General features: G+C 47.4%; 1 protein-coding gene across 1 annotated transcript in view; it reads left to right on the top strand.

Annotated features, from left to right (window-relative positions):
- FAM78B (family with sequence similarity 78 member B) overlaps positions 1-16,334 on the top strand; it is a gene marked incomplete at its 3' end in the record, with an annotated part of 78,490 nt that extends 62,156 nt beyond the window's left edge. Inside the window, exon 2 of the mRNA XM_080917756.1 lies at positions 15,812-16,334. Within this exon, the coding sequence (XP_080773882.1) occupies positions 15,812-16,334 (523 nt within the window). The remainder of the gene's footprint in view (positions 1-15,811) is intronic.
- Between the last annotated feature and the right edge of the window lie 670 nt (positions 16,335-17,004).

Here is a 17,004-nt window from a genome sequence, read left to right as displayed (position 1 = left end):
AGGATTCGGCCGACATACTGGCCAGACCAGCGTGCCCACACTCTGCAAAAGATGCTTTCCCACTCATCCTCCACATCCTCACCTGCCTTGATTGGCACAGACAGTTAACACTGCTGACCATTCTTCAGCTAATTATTTCTGGCTCCTATTTACCAAGGGTCCAATTACAGGAAGTTTGGACCAGTCTTCTTGTAAGCCACCTTCTGGAAAATGCTTCTGAAGACAGCTTCAAACACAAAAGGAATTTACTCTTTGTGTTCTGCGGATAATAGCAATGGCTCCACCACTAATGGCAGACCATGGTTTCCAGGTTCTCTTGTGGGGTCAATCAGTGAAAATCAGGAGAGGCCAGTGAAAGCACATAGGCAGAGGTTCAAGCCTTGGCTCCTTCACTTAGAAACTGTTGTTAAACTTGGAGAAAAATGTCCAACCTTTCTAAACTTAGGTTCATGTTTCTGTTAAGAACATAATGGCTACTTGGTGCGCTTACCATAAACATGGGGGTATCTCATGACATGTACGAGTGAATATCTAGTTTATTCCTTTCTCACTCAGTTACCAAGTATGAAGGAAGCATCTGTATTGCATGCAGGAAAAATGATAGAACACTAAAAGATTTATGCATTGGGTACACCTTCTGGATCTCCCAGACAGACAGCCCTGGGACATTAACATGGCCACCATCATTGTCATGGCCACCATATCCCACTCTGCCTGTTCTTTCTTGGACCAGCTTTATGTTCAAATAATACGGAAAGTTCTTTTACTCTCTCTGTCTACACCAAGCCCCAGACTACTGTGCATGCACCCATCTCTTCATGTTATATTCAAGCTCTGCTCAGGAGCCCATCAGCCTGTGCTCAAGTTCTCTGTTGTCCAAGACTGGTTCCCCTACCTCCCCAGACCTCATCCCTTAGTCCCCTTAAACAGGCATAACAGTAGCACAGAGGTTGGAGGGTCACCGTGAAGGTTTCTCATGAAGTATTCTATATGAAGATGTATTGACAGTGCTTGTGTGGTGTGGGTTCTGAGTCAACACCAGCTGTTGTCATTGTCACAGACATCCTGCTCCTCCTGATGTTAATGGTTAATGGTTGGGGGTTCCTGAAATCACTCAGGGCTCAGGCTGCTGGGGTAGGCAAGATGCAGCAAGTTTAACAGAGCTTACCCCATGCTGCTGCCCAGTGGGTGTTGGGTTGTAGAGAAGCCACAGGACACAGCTCTGGAGGTGGGGAAGCGCAGTCTGAGGCACCTGAACAGATAGCTGGACAAACAACTGGAGCTCCCTCGGGGATCCCTGGGCCTCGTCGCAGGTTCCCACACTCTTGGACACCCAGATGTGGCTAAATGCCAAGGAAGAGCTGAGAACGAAGTGGGGGTTCATTCTTGCCCGGAGCCAAAGGAGAAGAGGGGAACTCCAACTGGTCCTGAGTGGGTCCTTATCTCATTAGCAGTGGTGGGCTGTAGACTTTAGTGTGGTGGTGGCCGAGGCTAGGAACACAAAGAGGCCTTCTATGGGAGATTAGACAGCAGCTCTGTAGGTGAAGGGCTTCTCTATAACTCTCGATAGTGGGTCTGGATGAAATGAGATAGTTCATGGCTTTAAGGCATTTATTATCATGAAGGAAAGTGGATGAGTAAAACTGTACCCCACTTCTCAGGGTGGGCCTGAGGTTAAACACCTTTTGCAGGGAGGAGAGTCTAGGAAGACCTGCTAATTGGCTAAGCCTCCAGGCCTTTAGGTACCTCATTATAATGAAGATCTGTCTTGAGCCTACGTGACCTGAGGTCATGTCCTCACCTGTGGAGGGGTTTGGGGCGTTGCCCTACGTGACTGATGGACACAAATCTATGGAAGGCTGTGGCTCTTTGTGGGCACCTGGTTTCAGGAGTAAAGCGAGACTCCTCCTGTCCCTTAGGGTCACCAGGGTCTCAAGCCTCTTGCCCAGGAACCAGGATACCTTTCAGAGCCCACAGCCTCCCACTAATGCCCAAGCCCTTTTGCTGCTGCTAATCCACCCTGAAACCTCTGTTCTCAAATATCCCACATTGTGTTGATGTGATTTCCACAAGTCTTTTCTCTCCAGATGAGAGAGGTCCCCCTCTCAGAATAGGAACACTGCCTTATGAGTCTTGGTGTCTCCTGCACAAACAAGGTGCCACGCCCATTGTAAGTAATCAAAAATCATTGAGCTGAGGTCAAATTAACCCTCTCTCTGGAGGGCTTTTCGGTATTCCTCCCTTTGACTGGGGTTATGTTCTCTCCAATAGAGTTGGTTGTAGCCAAAAGAATGGCTTGGCATCCTTTTGATCTTAAATGGCACTCCACGGGCACAGAAGAACTGGCTTCCTGACTCCCATGGCCCTGCTTGCTTACACCTTTCAGCCTGTGCTCCTGCTGAATAAGGTGTTGCTTTTAGGGGTAGAACATTTCTCTCCCTGCCCAGAGTGGCCAGCTCGGGGATCAGTGAGCAGTCAGGCGGTCTTGATGGCTTTGGTCTGGATAATGTAGAGTGATCGATTCTGGCTGTGGGTACCAGAGGCTTAAAAAGTAGTGCATGTGTAAGAGGGCTCTCTATTTTCCAACTCCTATACTGGCATCTTTCTACCCACACCAGGATGCATGATCCTAGAGTGGACATCAGGGAAACTACAGGGCTCTAGAAGGGATGGAGGAGCTTTATATAACTCACCTGGGTATGAACTCTACCATTTTCAACATCTGCTTCTGCAGCCAACAATGATCAGCTTCCTGTCTGGCTTCTCATCCTCCCCTGCCTTTGCTGCTCAACTTTGTAAGTGCTGCCAGGAAAACCGGGGCCTTGATTTGGCTCAGACGGCAGAAGTGGGATCCCAGGAGTCTAGCCCAGGGCTTCAGACTACCGAGGGAAGGAAACTATTTACCCTGCACCCCTGTATCTCAACTCTGTTAACATACTCCTGTCTCCTCATTTGGGTCCAAGGGACACTGGTGAGGTTCCAACTCCTCTCAGACAACTGCAAGGCAGGACCATCCTTCCCATACAGATTATGCCAGACCCCTCCCTGGATACCACACCTGCTTCCTGGCCTGTCTCTGAGTTCCCAGGAAACTCTGTGTGCCCCACACTTCGGCATCGTTTGGAACACTGTGCCTACTGCCTACTTAAAATCTCTCCACACAGGGGCCCTCATATCTGTGCCTCTGAAGCCTTAAATTCACACAGCCCACTCTTGGGCTTTCTGCTGTATCTTATCTGTCGTTCCTCCAAGTTCCTGCTGCCCCTGCCTGCCCTTCCCTGCTGCCTTCACATCTTGTCACCCCTGCTTTCCCATCAGTCTCTGCCATCTTTCCCACAGAGGAAATGGACATTAAGCTATAAGTGGGTGTATACACTATGTAACTAAAAATAGCCGTAAGGTGCATGAATCAGGAAAATATGGAGTTCTAAAAGAGACTTAATTTAGTTCAGTGTGGGAAGATAGAGGTAGGTGGATCAAGGAAGGAGTCCCAGAGGAAGTGAATCTTAACACTTCAGCTCACACTTAACTACACACAGTTAACCAAATAGGTGATGGGGAAAGAGGATACTTCTCCCAGAGCACACGGTCAGGCCCTGGGGCAGAGATTGGCATGTGTAGGGATTGCATGAGAAGCTGACAGTGACAGAGTGCTGAGAATATGGGACAGTGTGAAAGAGATGGAGCCAGGGACCTTGGCAAGAACTAGATTGCGGTCTCTGGGGAACAAATGAAGGGTTTATGTTGTCCTCTAGTAACAGCAAAAAATCTTCCAGGAGTTGTATATCAGGAAGTCCAGCCTGCCCAATCTTCAGATTGGCCCCTTGTCACTCCCTCTGTCTCCCATCCCAGGGTAGCCAAGTGCTGTGGGATAAAAGCACACCGCCCTCCAGCGTAAGGAAGACAGGAAGAGTCAGAAAGCCCATGAGAACGGGCAGAGCCGTGGGAATTGGTAAACCATAGCTGGACGCCACTTGACAAAGCCCAAGAGGTGTCTCTGTAAGAGAACGTTGCTTTCCTATCTTTCAGTTCGGGATCCTGAGGCCTGGCAGAGCCTTGGTGACAAAGTTATGCAGCTGAGTGACAGGCCAGAATACAGACCCAGGTCTGGTTCCAAAGCCAGCATGGTTTCTGCCCCACCCGGAGAGGTCTGCAGATGAGAGAGAGCACAGACCCCGGGGAAGATTTGAGTAGAGAAAAGCACCTTGCAGGTGTGCTGGTGTTCCTCAGATTCCCTCAGCAGCTTGAAGGGCCCCCCACTGAAGGAGATCCTGGTTTCAATTTAACATCTGAGGAGCGTGAGGTTCCTGAGCCCTGTGTTGCACGCTGGCTCCCCTGCTGGCTCTCCACACTGATGCCAGAATCACCAGAGCAGAGATGATCTGTCCCAGGACAAAAGCCAGGCCCCTGGGCCTTTGAAGGAGAGGAACAACAGCAGAGCAGAATGGATGGGTTCAGAGCACCTGCAAGCCGCCTTTTACTAAGAGCTGCCAATCTCTGAACTCTGCCCAGGGAGCAGAGAGGAAGCAGCAGACACTGATGGAGCCCGCCATGCCTGGAGAACCTCCTCTGGCCTTACTAACACTCTCCCATTCCTCCACTACTGTGGTCACTTACATAGGACCTATGCCTGCCAGGAACCAGGTCGCAGGCATCTTTATGACCCTCTCCATATACTGCCTTAGACACATAGGTCTTAAATAATTGCTTGTTTAAAAGGTTAGCCAATCGATCCACAAGCAGAGCGTAGTTGGGAGGATGCAGGTAAATAATGCAACTTGTAGGAAGGAAAAGCTGAGCTGTCGTAGGACTTTCTCATGGATCTAAGTCTCAGCCCTGACACAGCTAATCTAGTGGACACAAGTTCCTTCCCCCACATTCAAGCCACAGAATTACAAGACAGGGCAAACTGAGCCTCCTCCACCAGTACTACCAAGTAAAGCACTGAGCACCATGCAGTGGGTGAAGGATGGTGGGGTTTAAGGACTGGCAAGAAATGAGCATTCTGCCACAGCAACTAACTCCAGCTCTCATCCTGAATATCACACAAGCTCCCTATGGCTCTCCTGTGCCAAGTGGGGCTGGTGCTACAGTGTAGGTACGCCACGTAGATCAAGCTAGAGCAAGAATGTGAATCATTTATATCCATACTAGCTGCCAGGGCCTCCCATCTGAACGTGCCGTATGTGGTGCCAGTTAAACACCCCGAGAAGTCTTGTCCCTCCACATTTCAGAGATTGCCTTGTGAATCTCTCTGTCCCTGTGTGTACGTGTGTCAGTGTGGCCCCAGCGCTGCCCGTTGTAGTTGAGTACCTACTCTGTGTGCTGGTAGGACGTTTCCACAATTCTGTCCTCGGGGCACACACAGCTGTGAGCACCGAAGTAGCTCCTGCCCAGGCTCAGCTGCAGCTGGTGACCCCTCACATCTGTGGTCCTGCCCAGCAAGCAGTGATGTGCTGCATGCTGAGAAAACCAAGTGGAAAGTTAATGAAAACAATCAAGCCTGTTTTTTTTTTTTTTTTAAATCTCTGCCACTAGACCACACCCTCCTCCATCCTTCTGTTTCCCCATGCCTGCCTCCTCCCTCTGCTCAGCATTCAAGAACGTGGTCCCTCCCCACACCCTTCTCTCCCTCCTGGGTGCTATTTAGCCAGAACTGGGACTCTTTCCATCTTCCCACCTTTGATACCAGTAAAACAAGTCAGTGTTCCCATCAGCTGGCCAGTAAGTAGCACTGGCAGAGTCCTGATTCTCTGTCACCCTGTCCTCCCCTGGGAACATGCCTCAGCTCTGATGTCACCTGTGAGGAGGACCAGTGCTTGGGGGATGATGGGGAAAGAAGTGTAGAGGACTCAGGCTTGTGCTGGCCGTGACAGCCAGATACTGACTGAAGAGTGTGCATTGGAGCTGTGCAGTCAGTGCCAGACCTCTCCCACCTCTGCGACGTCCTTGCTTTGGGACATTATTGAGTGATTTGCCTAAATTTCAGCATCTGCATGAAATAACCAAAACAAGCCTACTGGAAGGTTGCTGTGTGGGCCGTTTGGTAACTGCTTGGCATCCAGAAAATACTCGTAACAGGAACATCATAATCTCTGACTTTTGAGGCTTCTGCCCTCTGCCTGCCCTTAGCATCTCAATTTAGTCACCGCAGCTAGTTTGCTCTGTGGTTCTCTTGGCCTTGTTCTTGTACCAATAAACAGATTTCTCTGAGTTTGACTTTATTTCTTGGCTTCCAGACTTTGGAAGTGTGCTAGGCCACTGAGGCCAAGTGGCCTCAGCCTACACTGATCCACCTCCAAGTCCTCAGATCTTGCCCTTCCTTGGGCCTACCCTTGGCTTGGGGTCCCAGACCTAGGTTTGCCAGGTTGTGTTCTGGTTCCTCAGACATCTTTGTTGATTCTTTCCCCAACTCTGTTTGCCCCAGAGATTTCTCTTGGTGCATCCTGACTGTTCTTGTTCCTTCCATAGGGCTGGCTAAAGGAGACAGGGAGAGCATCTCATCATCTCTTCCCTGTGCTATGCAGCACCCAAAACATCCGAGAGCCTCTTGTAGCTATGATCAGAGGAGCAGGGTTTAACATGGTCACTTTTCCTGGATCACTAATGTTCCCATAGCCACCGAAGCAGAAGGGTAACAGTACTGTCTTGACCTAGTGGGGACCTAGTGCCCTTGCTCCCTGCTGCCACCTGTGGACCCAGGAAACAGCTCTTTTTCATCCATTCACCTGATAAATGTCTGATGCCTCCCTTTGTATCCTGGAGATTTGACAACTGTGTCTTCATCATTATGTTCTTGGCCTTGACAATGTGTTCTCCTTAGACAGATGGAAAATCACAACTACTTCTGGGCCAACTAATTTGAAGGTGGGGGGGGGGAACTGTCCTGACCTCAGCTTTTAAAGGTAACACAAGTTTAGGTGCAGATTTCAAGGCTCCACAGAGTGGTTCTCCTTCACTCAAGGGCTGCCCATCCCCCACCCTCACCCCACACAGCTGACCATTGTCACTGCTCATTGTCACCAACAGATGACTGACCACAGAAATTTCTGCACTCGACCACAGAAATCAAGCCTTACCTTTAAAAATAGTTACAGCTGCAGGTGCTCTGTGCCAGTGAGATTGCAGGCCCAGACTGTCAGCACACTACTATGGGGGAGATGGGGACACCCCACAATGTCCATTCCCAAGGCCCCACTGGAAAATTTCACACTAGGAATTCCTCTTGGATGCTGTAAATACAAATAAATGAGCTGCATTTCCTCCCAGTTAGTGACAAGGCACAAGGAGGAGGAAGAAAGGGAGGAGGAGGCAAAACCCAAAGAGGCTAAATGTCACTATTAGAAGCTATGGAATCCTAGATAGTAGGAGGGACTCTAGGAGAAGCTTGTCTTTGAGGATCCAGGTTCAGGCAGGAGTGGACCTCCTTCTATCACATGGCACTTGGAAAGAGCTATTCGAGTTCAGAGCCACAGCACCTTCTTAGCTACTGGCAATGCAGGAAACTCTGAGGGAGCCAGATGCCCGAAGAGGACAGTGAATAGACACCTGTGCCCTTAGTGATCCTAGAGCCCAGGAGAACGAGTTGTATGGAATCTTCTCTTGGGGACAGACACTACATCTCTTTATGTGAAGGCACATCCATCCCTTTATGGTCCTCAGAACCCAACTCTTGTCAGTACAAAGTCTTGAGTGAAAGTATAAAAGTACAGCCCAAGACCTACATACTCAGGCATGCATTCTGCCCTCTTGTTTGAATGTATGAGAAAATTCAAACTGAAAGAGCTCACAAGGGAGTCAGAACTCAACAGTCTCCCAGAAAGATATGAACACCCTCTGTTTACATCATTCCTGCTAGTAACCTTGACCCTGTAAGCTGTTTGTGATCTGAGCAAGTATGCCTGCATGCATGGGTATATGTGCTTTCTAGGTCTTCTGTGTCACAAGGTTAAACACAGTGTTAGAACAAAGTATGCACTCACCAGAACCTTGTGAAGAGAACTTGGAAAAATGTGTTTTCTTGGAGTTGTGCCATAACGGGCATTTCTCTATTTCAGTGTCCCCACTGAATAATAAGTGAAGTGTGGTTGCTTTACCTCCTGTCACCTCAGAATGAAAGTGAAATAGTCCAACAACACTGGTTTAGAAAGAGCAATATGCATAACTACCTGAAAAGCATCTGTAATGCACCAGGCACGGCTTCCTCTTGGCCCACAGGGCAGCCATGCAGGAACAATACTTTATTAGGAAGAGCCATCTGTTCCACCACCCCATGGGCTATGATCTCCTTGAGGACTGGGGAGGGACCTTTGCTTGCCTGCCACTAGGCTTTGTGTGTGTTAAGGGACTAAAAGGGCTTGTGTGACCTGTGGGCATGATCCTTGTAAGAGACACAAGCTGGGTCTTGCAGAAGTGCCCTGCAGGTGTGACTAAACACCCTTCTGTGTGCAAGCTGCCAGCTCCTGCGACCGTGGAAAGGAAAGGCGCTCTGCTCCAGGAACCTTAGAACTGGAGTCAGAGGCAACCCATCCTCAGACATGGCCCAGAAAACCGGCCTCCCATCTGAGGTCTCAGTGCTGTCAGAGAAGTCCGAAAAGATTTCTGAGTCCCGGGTGGGATAACTGGCCTCCACGCGGTAAAGGGCTAGCACGTGCTGAGGTGTCATGGTGCTAGTAAAGCTCAGTATAACCAGAGCGCGAGGCTGGAAAACGAGAGAAACCGCCACATAAAAGAGAAGGCTTCTGCCAGGTCTCAGGAATCTTGGGAAACATGGGAAATTTTCTTCTCTGAGATAGAAGAACGAGAAAAATATGTCTGCCTGTGTGCCAAAGAGAAACGGATGTGGTCATAAAAGAGGGAGGTGGAGCGGAGGTGGGTGGATAGTGTTTGCAGGCTTCTCGGAGTCTGACATAAACAATGCAGAACTAGGAAAATCCTAATTTTAAAACCAACTCTGCAATCATGGTGCAAACCATCCGAGAACTGGGACATGGGCCAGGGCCATGGCTGGGAACTGGGTGGCTGCTTAGAGACGGTGGGATTTGTGACTCACCAGGTGACACACAGGGCCTTGGCCGCCATCCCTCCTCCCCACCTCTGCCTCAGCTCTCTCCTCAGCCCTGAGCCCAGCTCTCACCTGCTCCATGCCTCTTTTCTTCAGCCGCCAGATAAGGACCAAGACAGATCCTGTGGGGGTGGAGTTTGCCACAGAGACTGAAATGATGGAGAGCCCGAAGCTCCGGGGCAGATGCATGCCACTCTCTCCAGTACTAGATATAGAAAAGCTTGAGTTCTCAGAGAGGGTGCCATGCTCTTTCTCAGAATGCTAATTCCTTAGACACTACCAATGAAGATTAAGAGCAAAGATCTGAGGCTCTTTCCCACCCTCCAAGTTGAGCACAATTAACTTGGCAACTGTTATCCCTTTAAAGCATAGGCCCAATCCAGCAGTTAGACCACAGACTCTCAGCATAGTAACAGTAGTGAGGATGTTGCAGTCAACTGTGATGGGGTAACATTGTCAGGACCGACTGTCAGCCCCACAAGGAGAACTGGATGGTGGAGGTCTTCTGCTCTACCTGAGTTAACCCTTGAGGTTGGTGAATTTTGAAGAAAGGAAGCTTGGGTAAACCCAGGTAGCCAAAGTAAAGGCCCACTGGGGAGGAGGAGAGACATCTAATAGCTGTTCCACAATGTCTCCATATTGTGATGCTAACATGGTCATGGCATGTGTATCAATGTCCTCATGACTACTACTCTCATCTCTCAGTAGATTCCCTCCCTAGCTGAATGACTTTAAACAAGTTTTCCGTCCAACAACACTACCCAGCTGCCAGCCCCATGGCCTCACAGGATTAGGAAGAGGAGAGTAGACCCTTCTCAGAGAGGCTGCTCATCCCAACCCCTCATTCACACTGGGGACACTGGTCAGGTCAGAGAGTGTGTGCATCTTAACTCAGAGCTCATATGAATGAAATGTTGAGTGTGAGCTGTGTGGTTGAAAGCCATCTCTTCTAAACAGGACGCAGAAAGATGCAGTTTGCAATAATCGATGTGTTCATTATTAGGCCCATTGGCGGGTGCATTAGCTTTGAGCTCTGGGTCAATGGCCAATTGTTTAAAACGAAAACACTGTTTATCACCGTGAAGAGAAAGGTTGTGGGAGAAAGCAGAGATAACCAATAATTGGCAGAGAATGGTAGATGTTAACAGAGCGTTTGCTCACACACCAACCCTTCGTTCTATCTTCACAATAACCCTCAGATGAAGGGATGCTCAGAGTTCTTCCCATTTTACACATGAGGAGCCCAAGACTGATAGAATGATTTGCCAGAGGTCAACCAGATCTTAAACTATAAAAAGATGTGTGGAAAGTGAGAGCAAAAGACTGAGCCTTCCAAAGTTACACTATTAAGAGGTGAGGCAAGATCAGTAAAGGACAGTTGTAAGCTCAGGAGGAAACAAATAGTGTCCCACACACACTTTGTCCCTAGCAATGCATTCTGGGTAAAGAACACAATGACAAGCATGATCATGTCTCACTGTTCCATGGACAAGTCAGGAGCTTTAAACCCTGAACCCCATTATGTGTGCACTCAACGAATAATGGCAGAGTGTCAGGAACCAAAAACTATAAACATACTCTTGCTCAGCGATTCTGGGCAACACTTCAGCTGTATCTCTTCCTGTGTCTGTAATACACTATTGACTCCCACAGCTCCGGGGATCTACCTCGGTAGTAGCTTTCTGATGCAATTCTTTCTTTCCTTTCAGCCACTAGCTTATGTGAAGACCCCAATGAAGATTATGTAAGTCAGGCCTGATGGCACACATATGTAATCCACTTACTTGGGACAGGGGGTGAAAACAGAAGGATCAATGGTATAGGGACATCCTCAGCTCACACATAGCAAGTTCTTGGCCAGCCTCGACTACATGAGATCCCATCTTCAAAAACAAAAGCTAAAAATAATAATCAATAGGTACTGCCCGCAGTATTGTAAATATTCCTCCTCATCCTTGCTTGCTGTCCCGCCTACACACAACTTCTTTTAACCTCCCTGTTTCTGGCCCAGCGGCCTCCAGTGCAAGTCCCACCACCCTTAGGATGAAGTCCAAATGCCCATTCTTCACAACGCCCCTCAAGCTGAGACCACCACTGCCTCGTTCTCAGTTTCCTACGTCCACCTTCCCAAGCTGTCTTCTTTCTCCCCCCACATACTCTTCTTTATGCTGGATATTACTGAGGCCTGTGATGAAACCTCCCAGCTGAGAGGGGCTGTCTTCATCTCCCACAGCCCATTTCCCTCTGCAAAGCTTCCTCCCTGCTGTGGCCTTTGTGGGTTTTACACATCGGGACCCTGTAGCACTTGGAGTCTGTGTTACTCATTTTCATGTTTGCTACATGGTGGCAAAAATAGTCCCTGAAATACATTCATGCTTACTAATGTCCTCATTTTAAATGTGGCTCATCTCCCCCTTAAGACAAATAACATTTAATGCAAGGTGTGCAGCTATCCTAATAATAGATTCTAGATGAATAATAGATGTTAGGTTTCTTAAAACAAGCAAATATACAAAGTGTAAAGCTGCAATAAAAGATTTTTTGTGTGTACACGTTCTATCAAGCCCTGTGAATAAAGGCATGAAAATGATTCAAATACAACATTTAATCCTTGAAGGAATTTCAATGTTTTTTTAAAATATATTTTATTAGTTCTTTGAGATGCATACAATATGTTTCTGCTCCCTCCTGGATGTAATTTTCCCATATCTATTTCTCACTTCTATCCTTCCTCCTAGCTTCATATTGAGGTATGTGTGTGTGTGTGTGTGTGTGTGTGCACGCGTGCGCACGTGCACGTGTGCACATTTAATCTACTGAATATAGTTTGTGGTGCTCATATAATCATGGATATGGATCCATTCAAGAAAAGTTAGGTTGTAGTCCTCTGCCAGTTATGTACTAAATACTGGTTCAAAAATAAGTAATAATTCCAAGAAAGTTGACATCTAATTGAGAGACACAAAACTATGAGTTAAATTATAATCTGTCAATCTGAACACATCCATAGACTCATGGAAATATAGATCTTCCTGTGGAGGCGTGACTCATGATGATTCTCAAAGAATTAATGGCCAGATATAGTGGACTTTTATTAAGAGGAAGAGGAGTGTGGGCAAAGGATGAAGCAAGAGCTAATGTGTAAAGATGACAACAGGTCACAATGAGCCAGGTCTCCTCTGGTGAGGAGCTTAAATTTTATCCTCTGAGTGACCCAGTGACTTCCCTGTAAAGGAGACTTAGAAGTGTTTTATTTATAGAGCAAGCACGTGTGAGAACTTGTGAAGCCTGTGAGATGAGCTGGAGACAATCAGCACTGAGTGCAGAAACCAGTGGGGTCATGGTGGGAAACCGTACAGGGGAGGCTAAGGGCTTAGATGAAGTGAAAACAGTGAGTCACATAGAGGAAGGGACACAAATCCAAACGTGAAGTGTGGGACAAAAGCCACAAGATGCTGCATGGTAGTCTGTAGGGGATGGGAAGAACCAAATATGACCCTCACTTCTGACAGGAAAGCTTGGGTGCAGCCGAGAGGAAGAGGTCCTGGTCTATGGTGGATATGAGGAGGTCAGTTTGGACCATGTGCAGTCTGAAGTGCCTCTGGCATCCTGTTCAAGATTTTTTTTAATGTCTACTGAGGGAATCTTGGGGCCACCATCCCTGGAACTTTGCAAGGACCTCTCTGAAACCCATCACCTTGTCTTCTGTGTAAAGTAGTTTTGCATTTTATAGCTGAAGCCCTTTCAAGCTACTGCCTTGGAATAAGTACCTAATTTTCGTAGAAGAAATGAAGATATGATACTTTTCTAGTAGAAAGCAACTTCTCCTTCACTAAATTTAAGTCATATCGAATTAGGTTATTTCCTTAACCAAGCCATCCCTTGATGATGTGAATAGAGATAAATATTGGTTCCATAGGGGGCATTGGGAGAAATCACACTTTGAACTCAAGCAATCCCAAAACAGAAGGCACAATGAACCTACCAAGGCCACATACCTGAGACTACACTGAGCCCAGTATGTCCTTGCTGTGGTGTGGCTAAGAAGCTTTGGATAATTTCAGCACTGCAGGGAATCCTTTGAGACAGGTCTCTTCCTTCTTCCCAAGCCTGGCTCCATTGTGTTCCTCATCATACCTCCATCCATGAGGAAACCTGGAACCAAACTAAGTTTATTATTTTCCAGCCAACTGACCTCAAGACTATGGACCCAAGTCTCTGCCTTCAGCTCTGGGAAGGAATATGAAGGCGAAATGTAATGATAATGTAGTGATAGACACAGTAATTGACCATAAAGATAGCCAGTCCTGAGAAGGTCAGCATTGTGGTGGAGTAAGGAGTGCATCCCCTTGAGAGGGGACTCTCCAGATTAGATATACTACAGGTGGCCATGAGAAGGGTAGGGGAGCAAACCTGTCCTGGGAATTCCTGTCCTTCAGTCACAGAACGCCTGGCCACTAACCAGAATGAAAACTAAGGTTTGGAAATAATGTCTGGTGATGGAGAAATTGTCTCAGCCCCTGAGCTTGAGCACAACAGTTCCCATGTGGTCATTTCATGAACCCAGCAAGCAAATTAGCCACTTGGTTCTCTACCACACTGACTCATGGGCAATTATATTACACCCAAACAGCACATACTCTTCGGTACAATAAGAAATGGTGTGTGTGTGTGTGTGTGTGTGTGTGTGTGTGTGTGTAAAACAGCAGTTGATTTTTAAAAAAAAGAGGCAATAAAATTTGAAAGAGAGCAGGAATGTGGTAGGGTTGGGAGGGAGAGAAGAAAATGTAATTATAATTTCAGTGTGTGTGTGTGTGTGTGTGTGTGTGTGTGTGTGTGTGTGTGTGAGTGAAGTGGGGGTAATATGGCACCAGTCATGGTGGTAAACACTTTTAATTCTAGCACTTGGTAGTAAGAAGCACACAGGGCTCTGAGTTCAAAGCCAACCTGTCTACATAGCATTTGCTGAGACAGCTGAGGCTACATAAAAAGACCCTATCTCAAAAAAGACCCTATCTCAAAAAAGAGAGAGGGGAGCAGGCAGGCACCACAGAGTGATCCGGGCACTCCGCCCAGCACAGCACAGCAGCATGGGTACTTAGATGAGCACTCATCAGGTCAATCTCTGTTACTTAGATTCTGTCAACCATAATACACTACAATTATTCTCAACAGTTATCAAGGACATGAAGACAAGAGAAAAGCCTCTTGCAGCTGTGGGCTTACCTCCTCCCCAGGCGGTCCAGCCCTCCCTTGGCTTATGATGGGATGACTGACGTAGAAAGTACCATGGGGGTAGCCCAAAACAGCAGTTAGTGTTTCCATCTTCCCTAGTGATGGGAGGGGACGCTGAGACATTGTCAGTGTCCGCTTGAGCATGCAACTGCCCTTTCTACCATTTGGATAAGCCCTGTGGGGTCTAACGTCATCTGTGAGGGAGAAGAACTTCATATCAAACAAGGCTGCCACCTCTTAGCTAATAATTGGAAAACCCACCATTCTCTAATTATTTAATTCTTAGGCATTATAACTAAGTATCACCACTATTCCTGATTCCATGGGTAGTAATAGGTAGAATGTACCTTTCAGGGCCCAGTCAAATTCCCCCATGGACATGCTAAGGAATATTAGTTAGAACATTATACAGTATATTTCTCCTTTACTCTGGCTTCTTCCATTACTATGTGAGGGCACTTAAAAGCAGTATGATATACAATGGCCAAAAATCACAGACTTTGTATGATACAAACACAGACTTTAGAATAAAACAATCCAACCTCGTAGAATCAATCTGTAGGACACTGATCTTATTAACATTTTAAACCTCTGCCTTCTCGTGTGAATAACAGATGAAGTAATAGAAATAAAATCCAGTTATAGCATGGAATTGTTTGAACATAAACTGTGATATCAGAGTAACTAACACAGTGATTGGGGTGGGATAAACACTCTATAACCACAGTGGCGACCATTGTGATTATCGTGATTATACACAGCACCTCCTGGGAGGAGGTACATGCAGTGTTCTGTCATCCCTTTTGTGATGCACAAAAAGTATAGACACTCAGAGTGGCAAGCTCACAAACAACGCAGTGCAGCTTACAGCCCAGACACGAAGCCAAACAGAGTATGTGAGGGAGCGTGTGTGCCAGCCTGCAATTTCTACCAAGTGTTTTAGGTCTCAGAAAGGACTCCCATCTCAGCTTTCCTTAGTGTTTTCTGAGGGCCAGGTTGGTTTGATGGTAAAATTTGAAGATTCCATGTTGAGTAGAAATGCTACTACTGTGGCTTTTCCAAGAAATTAATACAATGTTGAATGTCACCTTTTCTACCCCTCCTGTTGCCTCCTTTTGTGCACATTAAATTTCAGATCACCTCGTCCCGTGATCAAACCTTACACACACATACACATATTCTCCCCTAAAAAAGCACATCCGGTCATGGGTCACCTCTTTGTCATCATCCCAATGTCCCAGTGAGTTGACAACTATTCATGGTCTCACCACTGTCTCCCTGGGCTTGGTTTCCAAATGGCCTTGCTTTTTTTTTTTTTTTTTTTAATGTCACTTTGATTGTTTTTTTCTCAATTAATCTTGATACAGCCCAGCATAGAACTTTTTGATCTAAACCCCCTCCTCCATCCAAACTTCCCATTTTGCCCAATTTGACTGTGTTAGTAAGTGGTATGTATGTCTCTAGCTTATAAAAAACTCATCCAGCCTCTTCTTGTGTATCCCTTTTTTCCAGGTCAAGCTGGGAACTGCCCGACTTGAGGGAAGGGAGAGTAAAAGCCATCAGTGACTCAGATGGGGTGAGCTACCCATGGTACGGGAACACGACAGAAACTGTGACCCTGGTTGGCCCCACCAACAAGATCTCCAGGTTCTCCGTCAGCATGAATGATAACTTCTACCCCAGTGTGACATGGGCAGTGCCAGTGAGTGACAGCAATGTTCCACTGCTCACAAGAATCAAGAGGGACCAAAGTTTTACCACCTGGCTGGTGGCCATGAACACCACCACCAAGGAGAAGCTCATTCTGCAGACCATCAAGTGGAGGATGCGAGTGGACATTGAGGTGGACCCTCTTCAGCTGTTGGGGCAGCGGGCCCGGCTAGTGGGCAGGACTCAGCAGGAGCAGCCCCGGATCCTGAGCCGGATGGAACCCATCCCCCCTAACGCACTAGTGAAGCCCAATGCCAACGATGCCCAGGTCCTCATGTGGAGGCCCAAGCGGGGGCCACCTCTGGTTGTGATACCTCCTAAGTAAAAGCAGACTGCCCAACTGTGTGTGGAACACATGCCACTGAGACCCACAGTGGGGTGACCAGGGGTGGCAGGAGCCAAACTGAGTTTCTGAGCCAAAGCAGACCTCTTGGTGTGCCAGCCTTAGCAGCTACTTGTGCCGAGTACAGCTGCTCCTTGGGTGGTAGAACCATAACCCTTAGGAAAAGCCCCTTCCTCTTAGGAATAAAGAAACCACTGATTTGATAGACTTGCTCTGATTACCGTGCAAGTAGCCATATTTTGGAGCTGACCAGGACGATTCTTTTATTTGAACTATTGACCATTTCTTTCCTGTGAGATGCAGGGGATGGAAATGAAACTAAACAGTGCCTGTGGCAGATGCTGCTTCCCAACCAATTAGAAGCGAGAGTGAAAACATCCACACCAGGTGTTCGTAAGACAGCCTCCTTGTGCAACTGGATGGTGCTGGGGAATTGGGTGAAAGATCCTGGGTGCTGGGAAGAGAGGAGAAGGTGTCACTACCAGTTACTATCAAATGTTAGATGGTCAGATGATCAGTGCACCCCCTGGAATGAGAGGGACACTTAGGTAACTAGAAAAGCAGTGTGCCCCCTTTGTTTTGAGGGAGAGCTGTTTTGGAACTGTCCGAGGTGCTGATGTCAGCAGCCCCAGTGGAGACTGGCTGCTTCCAT

Source organism: Micromys minutus (assembly GCF_963924665.1).
Source record: "Micromys minutus genome assembly, chromosome: 1".
NCBI classification, from domain to species: domain Eukaryota; kingdom Metazoa; phylum Chordata; class Mammalia; order Rodentia; family Muridae; genus Micromys; species Micromys minutus.
The sequence above is the reverse complement of the archived record's forward strand: the minus strand, read 5'-3'. Positions and strand labels throughout refer to the sequence as shown.